Here is a 13,898-nt window from a genome sequence, read left to right on the forward strand (position 1 = left end):
AAGTGAAATGGATGCTATGTCCAAGAATTTTAGAAGAGTTTTCTCCACTTTGGTGTAATAAAAGTCAAGAAAATCCATTATGTCTCTAAACATATAATATCTGAGTACTAATAAATCTGCTTTAGGACAAACAGAAACAATCTAAAAGAAGATACAGGAGCCAGAACTTGGAATTGTTGACATTTCATTAGTCTCAAGCCTCTAAAATGCTGTTATTTTGTTCAGCAGCTTAAGAAAAGACAATTTAAGCAATATTCATGTGTTTTTGCCTAACAAATCTCTAAATGAATGTCACACGGTTTAAGGAGCTCCATAACAAGCTTGAAAAACGGCTGACATGTAAACAGAGTTACTGACCCCTCTCCAGTTGGCTTGTGTTGGTCTCGTACTTCTCCATGATCTGTCGGACTTGTTCTCTTTTCAGCGGCGGATACAGAACCTCGTTCAGCCTGGAGTCGCGCTGCCTGCGGTTGATGAAGTCCATTAGCTGGTCCAAGGAGATGAAAGGCTTCCTCTTGGAACCACTGGAGCAAAGACAGATTACTAGGATTACAGGATTACAAGGACAACAGCACAATGACATCAATATAGGGGAAAAATCAGAGCATATGTTTGCAGAGGTGTCACATACCTTTCTTCAAAGATGCTTTGAATTTCAGTTCGGAGACATAAGCTGTCGAGGAACTTCTGAAAAGCCTCGTATGTGAAATCATCAGGTTTTATTCCCTCTGACTGCAGAAACATAACACAGAGGATTGTGTTAGAAGATATAGAGGGAAATAAAAAGACAGAAAAATGACCAGACTGAGGATATAATGCAAAGTTTGACACTCAGATCAAACATTCCACTGCAGATCAAAGCGTTAAACTCGTGATTTGTAGTAGGGCTGCACAATTAATCGAATTTTGATCGCGATCACGATTTTGGCTGCCACAATTAAATTAACCTGATCGTTGGCGATATTTACCAGGCGTAAACTAACCGTGACGTCACCCGTTGGTTTCAACGGCGAGAAAATGAAGCCCGGATTTTGCTACTTCCTGGTCGCCGTTTTGAATTTTTCGGAGCCAGTGACGTAAAAAGCGTCACCAAACAGACTGGACCGGAGAGCAACTAGGGGCAGAATTGGCTGAGAACTCTCTTATCCCGCCCACATTTTACCGCAGAGGCTTCTGTTGCTGTCTATCAAGTATAGCCACGCCCCCTGGCTCCGCCAACTTTAACGATTTATTTAAAATTCAGTATTGATTTATTTTAAGATCGGCCACCTGATCTCTCATTTTGACCATGAAAACTAACGGGAAAAAATCCTGAGCTGTGGAAAATCAGTCTATCAAATTTTATTTTTTCCAAAAATGAATTGGGGTCTATGGAGCAAAAGCTTTTTGGAGCCAACCCTAGCGGACGGCGTGATATTGCAAGTTTTTGACACTTCCGGGTTGGCTTCAATTCTGGAGCCAGATGCTGCGTTCACTATATATACAGTCTATGATATTTACATTTAAAATGCGGGCTCTGGTGCGTATCTTATCAAGAGCCTTGTCAACCAGTAGTCAGCCAACCACCAGGAGGCGAACACATGGTTAAGGCTTCATTAAGCTGCCTAAATAACAAGCGAGTGCACCCTGCAGCGGCAGTCTCAAATCACTCAGTGGACTGGGCTGATGAGAGCGAGTCATGCCGAGAGAAGAAAGTTACCGCAGAAATTGGAGACGAGGAGCATCATGGTGAGGAGCTAGTGCCTCCAAACGGATCAGCATCCATCGTCTGGACTTGTTTTGGATTCAGGGCAAGTGACGTTAAACAAGAACAAGCCATATGTAAAGAGTGTAGCAGAGTCGTGTCTGCCCCGCACAGTAACACAACTAATCTGTTTAACCATCTGAAAAAAACATCACAAATACAAATACAAGGAATGGGTGAAGGCTAAAGCTAACGTTGATTCACAAAATCCCCGTCCGTGTCCAGCGGCAACCCAGACAACCGTTACAGCGACCCTGCATCGGGCAACACCGTATCCAGCTACCTCCCAAAGACACACAGAGACAACGGACGCAATATCGTTTTATTTGGCCAAAGACATGTGTCCAATAAATACAGCGAGCAACGAGGGCTTCAGAAAAATGGTCAGAACACTGGACAATAAATATGTGATGCCCTCGCGCAATTATTTCTTCAAAGTAGCGTCATCTACACTGTATGAAAAATGTCGGGGGAAATAGAGAGGGAAATCACAACTGTCGAGTTCTTTGCACTGAAAACGCTTCATATATTGTTTGCTTAAAAGTAGTGCAATAAAAATACAGACATTTTCCCTAACATGATGAACAATCGTGATTAATAATCTTGATTACAATATTGATTAAAATAATCGTGATTATCATTTTGGCCATAATCGTGCAGCCCTAATTTGTAGACGTATTTAATCAACACTAAAATTGTCAGATCTACAGATTTAGTTTATTTGTGATGCTGTGAAGAGGTCGACACAGTGACAGAAGAGGTTAGTTGTTGTAAAGACGGTTTGATCCTGTGAACAGTCAGTCGGCTTTTTTTGCACCGACGCCCAACTTACTCACAAATTACACATTTTACAAACAGTATGCATCACTTATTCTACACATTGAAGTACTCTAAACTTTAAGGTCAGTGTAAATGAGCTTACTAAATGCTATAAAGCATATAACAGCGTGAGGTACAGTTTGCATTTCATGTCTTTTCCCCTATGTGTCTTCCTAAGTTAAACCAGTAGGAGGCACCAGAGTCCATTGATAGGAGGAGAAATGCTGACAGCACAGTTTGCACTATCTGATCTCTTCTTCAAACAGAAACGTCTTGTGACTTCCAAACTGATTTTTAGGTGAGATTACACCGACTCACCGAGACACAAGAAACCTTGTCTTACCTACAATCTATACGGCTGAGGTACAGTAAACGTCAGATCCAAGCAGAGTTTAACAATGCAACAGAGACAAAAAATACAGTAGATGTTCTTTCTAGGAAGTCAAATTCATCACAGGAATAATACTATGACTCCAAACAGCTTTAATTATTAATCTACTATGCAAGGAAACCACACAACATAAAAGTGGATTTGCTACAGTATTATTCAACCATTACTTAGGACTACTGGTTACAGCCATTAGTATTTATTAACTACTTATTCACTATATGTAGATGTGTTAACAGTACATCTATTACTTATAGGCAACTATTTACAGTGTTCATCCATTATTTTTTAGATATATTTACTGTTTATCCATTATTTTAGTCAGCTAATCATTTCACCCATTCATTCATTATTTGAAGCTAATAGTTTCAGCTGTCTCTTCACTAAATTTGGCTAACTATTCAAACAATTTATTGATGACTTATGATAATTTATCGATTTATTTCTCTGTCAACTTGCTAGCTAGTTTCCATATCTGGGGCAACATGTGGCTAAAGGAACAGCTTGACATTTTGGGAGATATATTGATTTGGATTGTTGTTGAAAGTCAGATGAGACCAAACATATTTAAAGGAAACATCCCTCTGATGGCTGTGTGGTAAATCCAGTGGTTCCACTAGCAGCCAGGTGGCACAGCTTAGCAGCAGCGAGCCTCTGTTTGTAATAAAATCTACCTACCAGAATACTGAAACCTATTTTCTTCTTTTTTGACAGCTAATTAAAAGGCAAATCATCAGATATTAGGACCTGTCGTCTGCAGGCCTGCAGCCTTTTTGTTGCCTCCATGCATTTCAATGGCATGCCGAGAATGCAACTGTATGCAGCACCCCAGGGGAAGAGACCGAGCTCAGAGCTGTTGTTCTGCATGAGCTAATACAATACCCACAACACTTGAACAGCCTCGTGATCCGTGATTGCATTTAATGATTACCCTGTTATTGACGAGGCCACAGTGCTCCAGAGCCGTCTCCACTCTCTTCTTATCAGAAAACATCTTGAGAATGCTGTAAGACAGAGGCGAAGAGTTGTACGTCATGCTAAGTTTACCATTCACCACATGAAATTCAAGACAAAAGAGATCAGATTTACATGAAACCAACCAAAACAAATGAACAGAGATCAACTAAAAAGGTGACACAAGAGCACTGGAGAAAGTGGAAGAGAGACGGAGAAGAGGAAAAGAAAGAGGAAGTGGAGAGCATTTGCGTCTAGAGTTTAAAAAGTGGTCGGTGAGGGTGTTGCTCACTTCTTCACTGGAATCTTCCCATCCTGATTCACTTGAAGCTTTAACTTAGTGTACCTGCAACACACAGAGACAGAACAAGTGTTTACTTTTAAAAAGAATGACCTAAAACCCGCATTATGTCAAGACGAGACGCGCAGTTCAGGTCTTACGCTTTGAGAAGGAAGGTGTTCCGTGTTGCATTTTGGGAAAGTATGTTTGTGGCCAAAGTGAACAGCTCATCTGTCCAAATCTGGAAACACACAGATAAGAGAGTGAGAGGATGAAACGGGGCTGTTTGAGCCTTCGTCTGTTGTCACAACTAAGTGAAACAGCTCTTATATACAATGTAAAACACACACACACACTCAGGAAATAATCCGTCTTTACAACTCCTAAACATGCACATGCCTTCATGTCGACAAGTGAGCAATCAGCATATGGCCTCAGGAGAGAAAGTCAGATAGATGGGGAGGAAGCAGGACATAAGGGAGGAAGGAAGGCATAGCATAGGAAAATTTAAGTCATTTAAGTAGATTATAGGATGGCGGTTTCCATGGTTACCTTCGCCGTGTCCTCCTGCATGGCCTGGAAGTTAAGGAAGGAGATGTTGGCCAGGTCGTTGCCATGGACGACGGTTACCAGCTTCCCTTCTACGTTCTCCTTCCCGAAGCCGAGCACCTCCCGCACCTTCGGCTCCTGACACACACGTCCATACGTTTTCAGGATGTTTCATTATGCACAAACAGACACACTCTAACGAGCTCGGCACCGATTTGAACACCGAGCGGGCGAATAAAAACTCTCGTCCATGCGCCTGTCTCCTGAGAACAGTAAATGTGATGCATGTGGTGCTGCACTCTGATCTAATTAACCGACCGACTCTTTCCTCCTTTTCAGTCTCCACACCACCAGCTCTCTCTGACACTCAGATGTCTTTCTGTCCATTATGGATCACTCTTTCTCCATCATGGCTCTCCGTCTTTTCAATTAAGGAAATTAGCCAGAAGACTGTTTATGAAAAAATATGCTTCCAAAAGCAAACGCACAAAATGTACGGCGTTTCAGAGCAGCAAGAGTTTGAACAGCTTTCCAGAGACGGCATCCATGCTCCGAAAGATAACTCACAGACCTCACTATTAACAGTTTTCTTTGGAACTACTTTCTACCAACTGTTCACAGTGTGTTCTGTGAAATTTCCACACTGACAGAAACACCGCATCTGGATCTTAATATTGCTGTTGAACTTTAACTGCCATTAACCAAGAAACTGGAAATGCAACTTGATATATGATTATCTCGTAAAGATCACAAGGCAAAACTTGTTGCTTATTTGCACATCCACAGGATATACAGCAACATTAGCAGCATTTAAAGTAACTGTTCCGTCCAACTCATGAGTAACAAGACAAATATTCACTGTTGTTTTATCTCTGCTCAACATATTTCACTTCATAGCGGCTAAATGCACCGCTGTGCTCACCAGCTACAAAACGAGAATGAGTCAAAACCAGTAAAGTTAAACGCTGTACAGGAAAATTGACAAGCAAAAAGATGCTAAAATGCTTTTTAGAGACAAAGGGAAGTGAAGTCGGGTGATAACGCTCAGATTTGATCCATTGCTAATAGGGTAATGGGTTAATAAATAATAAACCGCTAATAAAGTTAAGCAAACTGCAGAATGGACAATATTTAAATCACATGAGCTGCAAGTTTTAGACAGAAGGTAAAATATGTCACACAAAAAAAACTCCTCTTAAATGAAACAGTGGTGCTACGCAGGCTCTTGCAAATGGAACATATTCTCCTGTTTGTCACAATACGTGTCAGAATAATTGTAATGCGATTCTTTCTGCACATCCTTCAGTCCTTATCGCTCATATAAAAACCCTCATTACAGCAGCTATAACATATTTTAATGCTGTGACCACATAAAGTATGGGTGGAGGCACAAATGTCTGACAAATCAAACAAAAAACTGACACCGATGGATGCTGTAGCTACACAGTAATCTTAAACAAGCAGCTTTTGTTGCATAATGATAACGACACGTTGTGTTTAAATTGCTGATTGTGTTCAAAGCGATAAAATAAAAGCACGGCAAACAATCTTTCGCTTTTCACCGTATTCATCCTCACGCCCGCGCTATGTCAACACGTCCATATGTTTGAGCTGTTTTGGTTTTAGACTAGCCTCTCCGCCTCGGGCTGATCCGCGCTCTTACACAACGACTTCCAACCAACAGTCACTGGCTCTATCAGTTCCTGTCTGACGCTCCATCTGTCGGCGGCCTCATTAGCGCTCCGTCACCTTTGCACCGTCGGCTGAGAGAGGAAGCGCATACTCAGCGGACACATACGCATCTTTGGGTGACAGTCGCACTCGAGCATCACATTTGCGGTCGGAGGACAGAGTTATCGACAGCAGGAGGTGACGGCTTCTTTCTCCCACACATCACCCACCTTTGGCTGCTTGGCGTACTTTCCTGTTCTGGTGTCCCTGATGGTGCTGATGTCCAGAGTCTCAACCTCCTAAAAGACACAGGGAAGTCGAAAGATTAGAGCCTTTGCAAAGAGTGAACACAACATGAAGGATTCAGAGAACATGCAGCAGTAACGGTGCAAAAACTCTGAGTGTCAGTGCCGTGATTCATCGATTTACAGAGTACATTCATTCAATATCAAACAGCATTTCTGCAAACTGCCCTCGATGCAAAACGGGAGATGGAACATTTCTGCATATGTTTTGGGAATGTAAATGTTTGACAGTTTTCTGGAGGTCAATCCATTTCTTTACAAAAAATACATTACAGAAGTCATATGAACTTAAACCTAACTTCTATTTGTTGAATGACACACAAAACCTCCCTTTAGATAGAAAGAAATGTAGATTACTAATTACAATGACATATTTTGCAAAGAAATGTATACTTCTGTGTTGGAAGGATCACTCTCCTCCCATTTTTAAGACATTTCTTGCCCAAATTTCAGACTTCTTACCATTGGAGAGGCTAACTTTTGAAAAATATGGTCAGGGTCAAAGTTTCACAGAACTTTGGAATCCGTTACTTTCAAGTTTGAATACTTTTGCAAAGAATGACTGAAAATGAGTAGACATTGGTGTTCCTTATAATGAGCAGACTATAAAAGTAGGTAAATAGTGTAAACGATGGTTGCTGCTTCTATTTTCTTTCTAGGGAGGGATGTCGTAGAAGTGACATATATATATGTGTGTGTGTGTGTGTGTGTGTGTGTGTGTGTGTGTGTGTGTGTGTGTGTGTGTGTGTGTGTGTGTGTGTGTGTGTGTGTGTGTGTGTGAAAGGTTATTTGCTGTGACAAAACATTTAGAAAAAAATAATTATTACGTCCGGACACTTGAAAATACAAAACAAAAAAACAAAACAAAAGTAATTTAAAAATTAATGAAAGAAACATAAGAGTAAATTAGGTAATTAATAAAAATTAATAGTTAAATGAATTCAATATTAAAATATATATATATATATATATATATATATATATATATATAGGACTAAAGGTCTCTTAACGAACATCCCTATTGTGAAAAGTGAAATATTATTTGTTTTTATATTTTTTTTTTTTGGTTTTGTGTCGTTATTGTATTTATTTTTATTTTATTTTGTTTTTCTTGTTTTATTCTTTTGGTAATATTATGCTACGTAATTATAAAGGACATCAACATTTTTATTCACTTTGAGTTCATTTTTCATCCCAATATAAAGTCCTGCACCTCTACAAAAACAGCACAGCTATGGATAGAAGTACAGAGAACTAAACAAATCTTCTGTGCAATATGACAGACTTATATAGCTATAAATTATTTAAAATAAAAAAGCAAAAGTTAAAATTCTTTGATTATTTATTTTACAAAAATACTCCACTGACTATATTTTACTAGTTATATTTTAACTTGCTTTATTACTTGTCGGCTCTGTCTAAACACCGCCTGCAGATCAACCAAAAACTCTCAGAATTTTTGTCACATGTCAGCTGTGCTACCAACGACTTCTTACTTGTGCCAGTGAACATAGAATGTTTTTATTTTTACAGCATTTGGTTGTAAAAATCAAAAACAAATGCTGTATTTTTTTAAATGAAGCACGTAGTATAAAGTAATACAGACAAATTATCAACATTTTAAGTTTAAATGTGGTTATTTTTCTACATGTCACACATGAGCTGAAAATCTAATGATTCTTCCAGTTTTGATAGTTTCTGGCTCTAATAAATAGTGTCATTTGGGTGATTTTTTTACCTTTACCTTTTGAACCCACCAGCAGGGTTTTTGGGTTCAGACAGTTCAAATAAAAGATTATCCAATCGTTGTGATTGGAAAGGCAGGTGAGATGTCAGTGAAAAACGATCACGTGTTCTGACAGCACTTGTTCTCAAATAACTCAACTGCCACCAAAAAAAGCAAACGGATAATGTACTTCAACTGTTTTGTCTCTATTATTTACTGCCATTTGCTTCTTATGTAAGAAGCAGCGAGCAGCAATGCTGACAGAACAAAAGTCTGCTTTTGGATGGATGGCAACAAGAAGAAAACGATTCAAGGGCTGTGGAGAAATTAATTCCTCAGGCTAAAAGCTTAGGGTTTGCCTAGCCTCTCTCCTCCTTCCATTAAGTCCTCTTTTATTTATCTTTTATCAAACTCCCCTACTTCTTCAGATACAAAACCCAACCACTGACTTCTGAACTCTGTGTGAGACAGAGAGACGTAGAGAAACTGCCCAAGAACTCTGCACATATATGCATTACTTGTCTTCGAGACGTCTTGGGAGCATATTTGTATGTTTGATGCACACACACACATGAATGCATGCACACCAATCTAAAGGAAAAAGAGAGAAAAGGTTGCACTAAGTAAGGGCAAGCAGCACCTTTAACCTGGAGGGCACAGTTGCTCCAAAGCAGAGCTGAGCGAGCGAGACAAAAATGGGAGAGTGAACAGGAGGTGGTCATAAACTGAGTCATAAACACAGCGGAGGATATGTGCATCCTCCTGTACAAATATTTGTGTCGCCCCCCCCCCACACACACACTCATTCCCTAAGCTTTCTTACTTCATCTGATCCTGTTACTGTTTGTCAGTTTGTCCTCCTTGTTTTTCTACATATATATTCGAGCCAAAAACAACAACATAGATTAAGCCACTATGTCCCCTGAAAGTATAGAAACTAATGCCTTCCTCATTCCTTTTTTCGTTTTTCACTCTGGCTGTGATGTCACTACCCTGCAGGCCGTCTGCTCCCCTGAGATTGGTCGTGAGCAATAAAGGTCAGAAGTGTTGGACCAATTGGATTAAACCCCGTCTCAAACTTTGTCCTCTGATTGGCCTGTGGAGAATAGCTAACTTCCTGGGGGAATAAACCACTTCTGGGTCTGTAGGACACACACTCACACTTTTGCGCACACGCCTCCTCTCCCACAGGCCATGGTTTCATTCTGCCATCGCCATAGTGACTCCTTGGAGACCACAGTAATGAGACTACAACTTTGTCTGCAGCCTGTGTACGTGTCTTTAACATTTCATTACCGGCTATTAATGCAAAACACACACTCAAGACTTGTAATATGCACACAGGCATATCCTCGATTTGCAGGTCCCGACTTGTGAAACATCCTGACCTGTTGAGCAAGACAGGGTGTGTATGTGCGAGTGTGTAGGTGTGTGTGTGTGTGTGTTGGAGCCTTGCAAGTCGGAGCGCATTACGTTACACGCATGTGACACAGAAACGGTTCTTTGCGAGCAAATGTTCAATGAAGACGAGCACAAATGTGTCAGCGTGCGATCAGGAAAAGTGTGTGAAGTGAAAAGAAAATGTGTGCGTTTTGGCGCATAGTTGTGTAGCCGAGTGCATGACGTGGTGCGTGTGTCCGTGTGAAGGTCGGTCATCTCTGAGAGCACATTCCTAACATATTCCGGCCTTCTGCTCAGTTAGCGTGTGTGTATCTGTGTGTTTCGGTGTGTAATATTTAGCTAGTAACGGCAGCTGTGGAGCTTCATTCATCTCTCTGCGCGCTAAGACCAAACACAGCTCACTCTATTCATCACGGCAGACTCAGCTGCAGGCTCATTACTGCTCCAAATGAGTCTGGGTGAGAGTTTTCCAGGAGTCATGTTGTGACAAAGTGCTATAATTTACCGTAATTTACCGTTTTTTGCTAGACTGCAAGACTGAGGAACTTTTCCCCCAGCTTTGCTTTGTGCATTTCTGCCTCAGTTAGTGATTTCCTACATCTCCCAGAATGCACTCCCACACCTTTTCTTGTGAACTCCATTCACTTGTCTGTGGATTATCTGGGCGGCCAGCTAACAGTAGAGTTTTTTTCAGCTCAGAAAAGCAGAGTCGCACCCTTTACTCAGAGCTAATTGTCTTTTGTTAGAGTGCATTTCAGATCTATGGAGCCTCTTTGATTCAAAGAAAATCACACAGAAACAATTACAGAAGCATTAATCTGATGCACTGCTGCCAAATCACGGTCTACCACAGAGTCTGATGGAAATGTGATCCATTTATTTGGTTTAGCTATAATGTAAACTAGCATAAAGATTCTGCTAAAAGCACTTCATGACAAGTGTTTCCTCCACTGTTTTCCACTGTTGGCTTAAAACTTCAACTTTTCAGCCAATGTGCACAAGAAATCCTTAAAGAGCTGTGAAAAACGTTCCATGGCAGCTGGGAAAACACCATATGCAGAAGAAGATTATGTGATATGACAGAAAACATCAGAAGAATTATTCAATGGACCAACTGTTGTATCCAAGGATAACAATGAACTTTGAATATTGGTGTCAAAGACCTTCCCCGCTACGTTGACAGACATACTTTGCATTGAAATTAATAACACAAACACCAGATCAGCCTAGAAGATTATGTGTTTCATGGTACTAGCTGAAAATTCAGCTCCGATACAGATAAAATAAGCAGATGGAAATCAGCGTTTTTGAATTACTCCGTGAAATAATAAATAAAGCAGATGATTTTACTCGAGATGTAAGCTTTCAAATGGAGCGTGGGTGTTTTGCAGCAGCGCGGGCATCTTGCAGATACAACAGCATCGAGCAAATTTGCTATTTTGGTATGCACTAACTCACCAGCAGAGGATAAAACCCAATTTGTGGCCGCGCAGATGATGTTGCATTTGCATCTGCTGGATTTAACTTCCCCATCTTATCTTATCAGCAGCTAACGACCAGAGAAATAATACATGCTACAATGCTACATGAGCTGTGACAGATTTCCTCCAGTTTTAACTCGGCACTGTAGTTAGCAGATTAGTTTCTCAGCAGCAACCTGAAACTATGATGTTGCACCCAGGACAGTAGTGCAAATGTCGACAGCACATTTCTTCCATCTTGTAGTCCTAATCATAATACTACTCAAGCGTGAAATCAGAGACAAGTAATACTATATTTGGCCATGAGATCACTCTAGAAAACATGACAGAAGCTAACCTTTTACCAGTGTTTGTCATTAGGTGCTGACTCAATTTCCATCTGTGACCTTTTAAGTGGTCTTTAGAAATATTTTGCGCCAGTCAATCTCCTCAGTCAATCGTAAAGTAATTTTAAAATTACACTTACCTAAAATCAGATGAAGCGATCAATACGAGTCTAGTGTCTATAGAGTACATGAAGTTACTCCCTGAGCATAATTACCTTCGCAAACATAGGAAACAGAGAAAATGTTAGCTTGATTTACATTTTTGCATTGAATCTACGACATAAACTGACATGACCCTGCTCAGAAATGCAGCTACACTTAGACTGCAACAACTGCGATTTGTCCGACTGGTATCAAACACAGTGTATTGATTTGCACGAAGATAATGCTACTATAAAACTAAATGGGAGATATAATATGCTGTACATGCACAGCAGCTACCAATCTGTGTTCAGACTCAGTTGGTTTTTGAATATTTATTCTTATTTACAGTAGCTTTGGTAACACTACCCCAACATTGTCCACTGTTTTTCAGCCACCACTGTTTGGAGAACACAAAGAAACGGAGCAGTTCAAAGTTTCAACAGACTATAACTGAAGCTTAGCAGTGAAAAAAAATCTAAAAAGAAATTTAGAGCTTGGTAAGAAACAATATCTTGTTTGTTTAATCAGTACAAAACCTTCAGGGGGGAAAAGGACACACTGATGTTTAATCCTCCACAGTGAAAGTGCAAATGGACAAGAAACAACTCCTAAGTTTAACGGTTAGTCTTTTTGTGTGGATAAAAAGGCAGTTATAACTTAGTGAGCGTTAGAGGTGGAGACTTTTTCCACCAAACCAGGCGAGCCCTTTCCCATAATACTCACAATGCAAGGGGCAAACAATAGAATAACCTTTTGATGTTTTACTGTTTGCGTGTGGAGGTGATTTTAATCCGACAATAGTTATTAGGTCGCCCTATATTTAGGCACTAAAACAATCACAGCATGTTGATGTGCTGTGATTAGGACCTCGTTCACTTACTCCTTTCCTTCCTTCATTTCTCTGATTGACTTTCCACTCCCCTGCCTCCCTCCTGTCCTGCCACCCTCATCCATTCATTTTCCCAAGATTAGCAAAATATTACAGGCCGACCAAACAATTGGGAGAGGCACCACTCCTTTTCCTGTGACGCTCTTGTGTCCGCGTTGTGAAAGATCACCGCTGCTAAATATGTCTCGAATGACCAATCACGGCTGCTATCGAATCGCACATGATGACGGCATGTAGGAAACTGATCCTCCGGAGCGCTCATACGTGCACGCCAACATAGACGCTGCCAAGACGGCATGCGTCTCTGTCCGCTGCCACTTGGCCGCAACCCAGACGGCCAATCGTTGCGCAGGAGAGGGAGACTTGACAGAGGAAGACTTTAAAGGACAGAGAGACAACAGAGAAGCACAACAAAGAGAACTTCAGTCTGTTTTATGGCTGTGATGGAAGAGCTGGCAAGGTGTTTAGAGAAAGAGAAGGAGGGGGATACTTAATACCCCTGTGAAGCATGGGACAGCTCTATAACTCTGTCTCTGGGTCGTCTCATTATATACCAATTGGATCTTTCTCCTTCTTTCCCACTCAGTTGTTTCATATTTCTGCGATCTGAAGCAGACAAATTAGACTAGGTTAGCATTCACATTTCAGCCACTTAGCCAATAATCGGATGCAGAGTGATTTATAGCGTGTGTGATCCACAGAGAAAGGAGAAAAGATGCTGAATCGATGGAAAAACTACAAGAGGCGCAAACAATAAAACATGAAAGAGAAACGAAGTCGGTCCCAAAAGCACGAGGACAGAAAACATCGTCGTTTATGAGGCGAAAAAGCAAGACGAACATCAATAAAGTGAAAACACACATAAACAACGCAAATGTCTCAGAGCGCAAATAAATACCGGCTGGACCAAAGGCTCGCTGGAAAAAAAAAACAATCACACAAATCTAAAATAGTTGCAGTAATCATAAATCTCTCACAAAACAAACACACATGGATCAGCGAGGGTGAACTTCATCACAAACCCGCATGTGCAGCCGTCTGTAGCGCACACACACAAACACACACACACACACACACACACACACGAAGACAAAACAGCAGCAAACAGACCGAGCATGTATGATTTTGTTTTCCAAAATCAGATGAAAAGATTTATAGTCCTCTTCTTCCTGTATGCATATTTTTAAAATCAGAATCAACAAAGAACTAGCTTAGCTTAGC

At 40.6% G+C, this 13,898-nt stretch overlaps 1 protein-coding gene across 3 annotated transcripts in view; it reads right to left on the bottom strand.

The window, feature by feature from the left end:
* plcb3 (phospholipase C, beta 3 (phosphatidylinositol-specific)) overlaps positions 1-13,898 on the bottom strand; it is a 65,960-nt gene that overhangs the window by 19,200 nt on the left and 32,862 nt on the right. For all 3 annotated transcript variants that reach the window (XM_022210288.2, XM_051944093.1, XM_022210280.2), the window contains exons 3-9: positions 6,636-6,704; positions 4,738-4,872; positions 4,347-4,426; positions 4,198-4,251; positions 3,883-3,955; positions 632-732; positions 358-524 (exon numbers count right to left, since the gene is read on the bottom strand). In XM_022210288.2, coding sequence (XP_022065980.2) covers positions 358-524; positions 632-732; positions 3,883-3,955; positions 4,198-4,251; positions 4,347-4,426; positions 4,738-4,872; positions 6,636-6,704 — 679 coding nt within the window. The remainder of the gene's footprint in view (positions 1-357; positions 525-631; positions 733-3,882; positions 3,956-4,197; positions 4,252-4,346; positions 4,427-4,737; positions 4,873-6,635; positions 6,705-13,898) is intronic.

This window comes from Acanthochromis polyacanthus, chromosome 23 (genome assembly GCF_021347895.1).
Source record: "Acanthochromis polyacanthus isolate Apoly-LR-REF ecotype Palm Island chromosome 23, KAUST_Apoly_ChrSc, whole genome shotgun sequence".
Taxonomy (NCBI): Eukaryota; Metazoa; Chordata; class Actinopteri; family Pomacentridae; genus Acanthochromis; species Acanthochromis polyacanthus.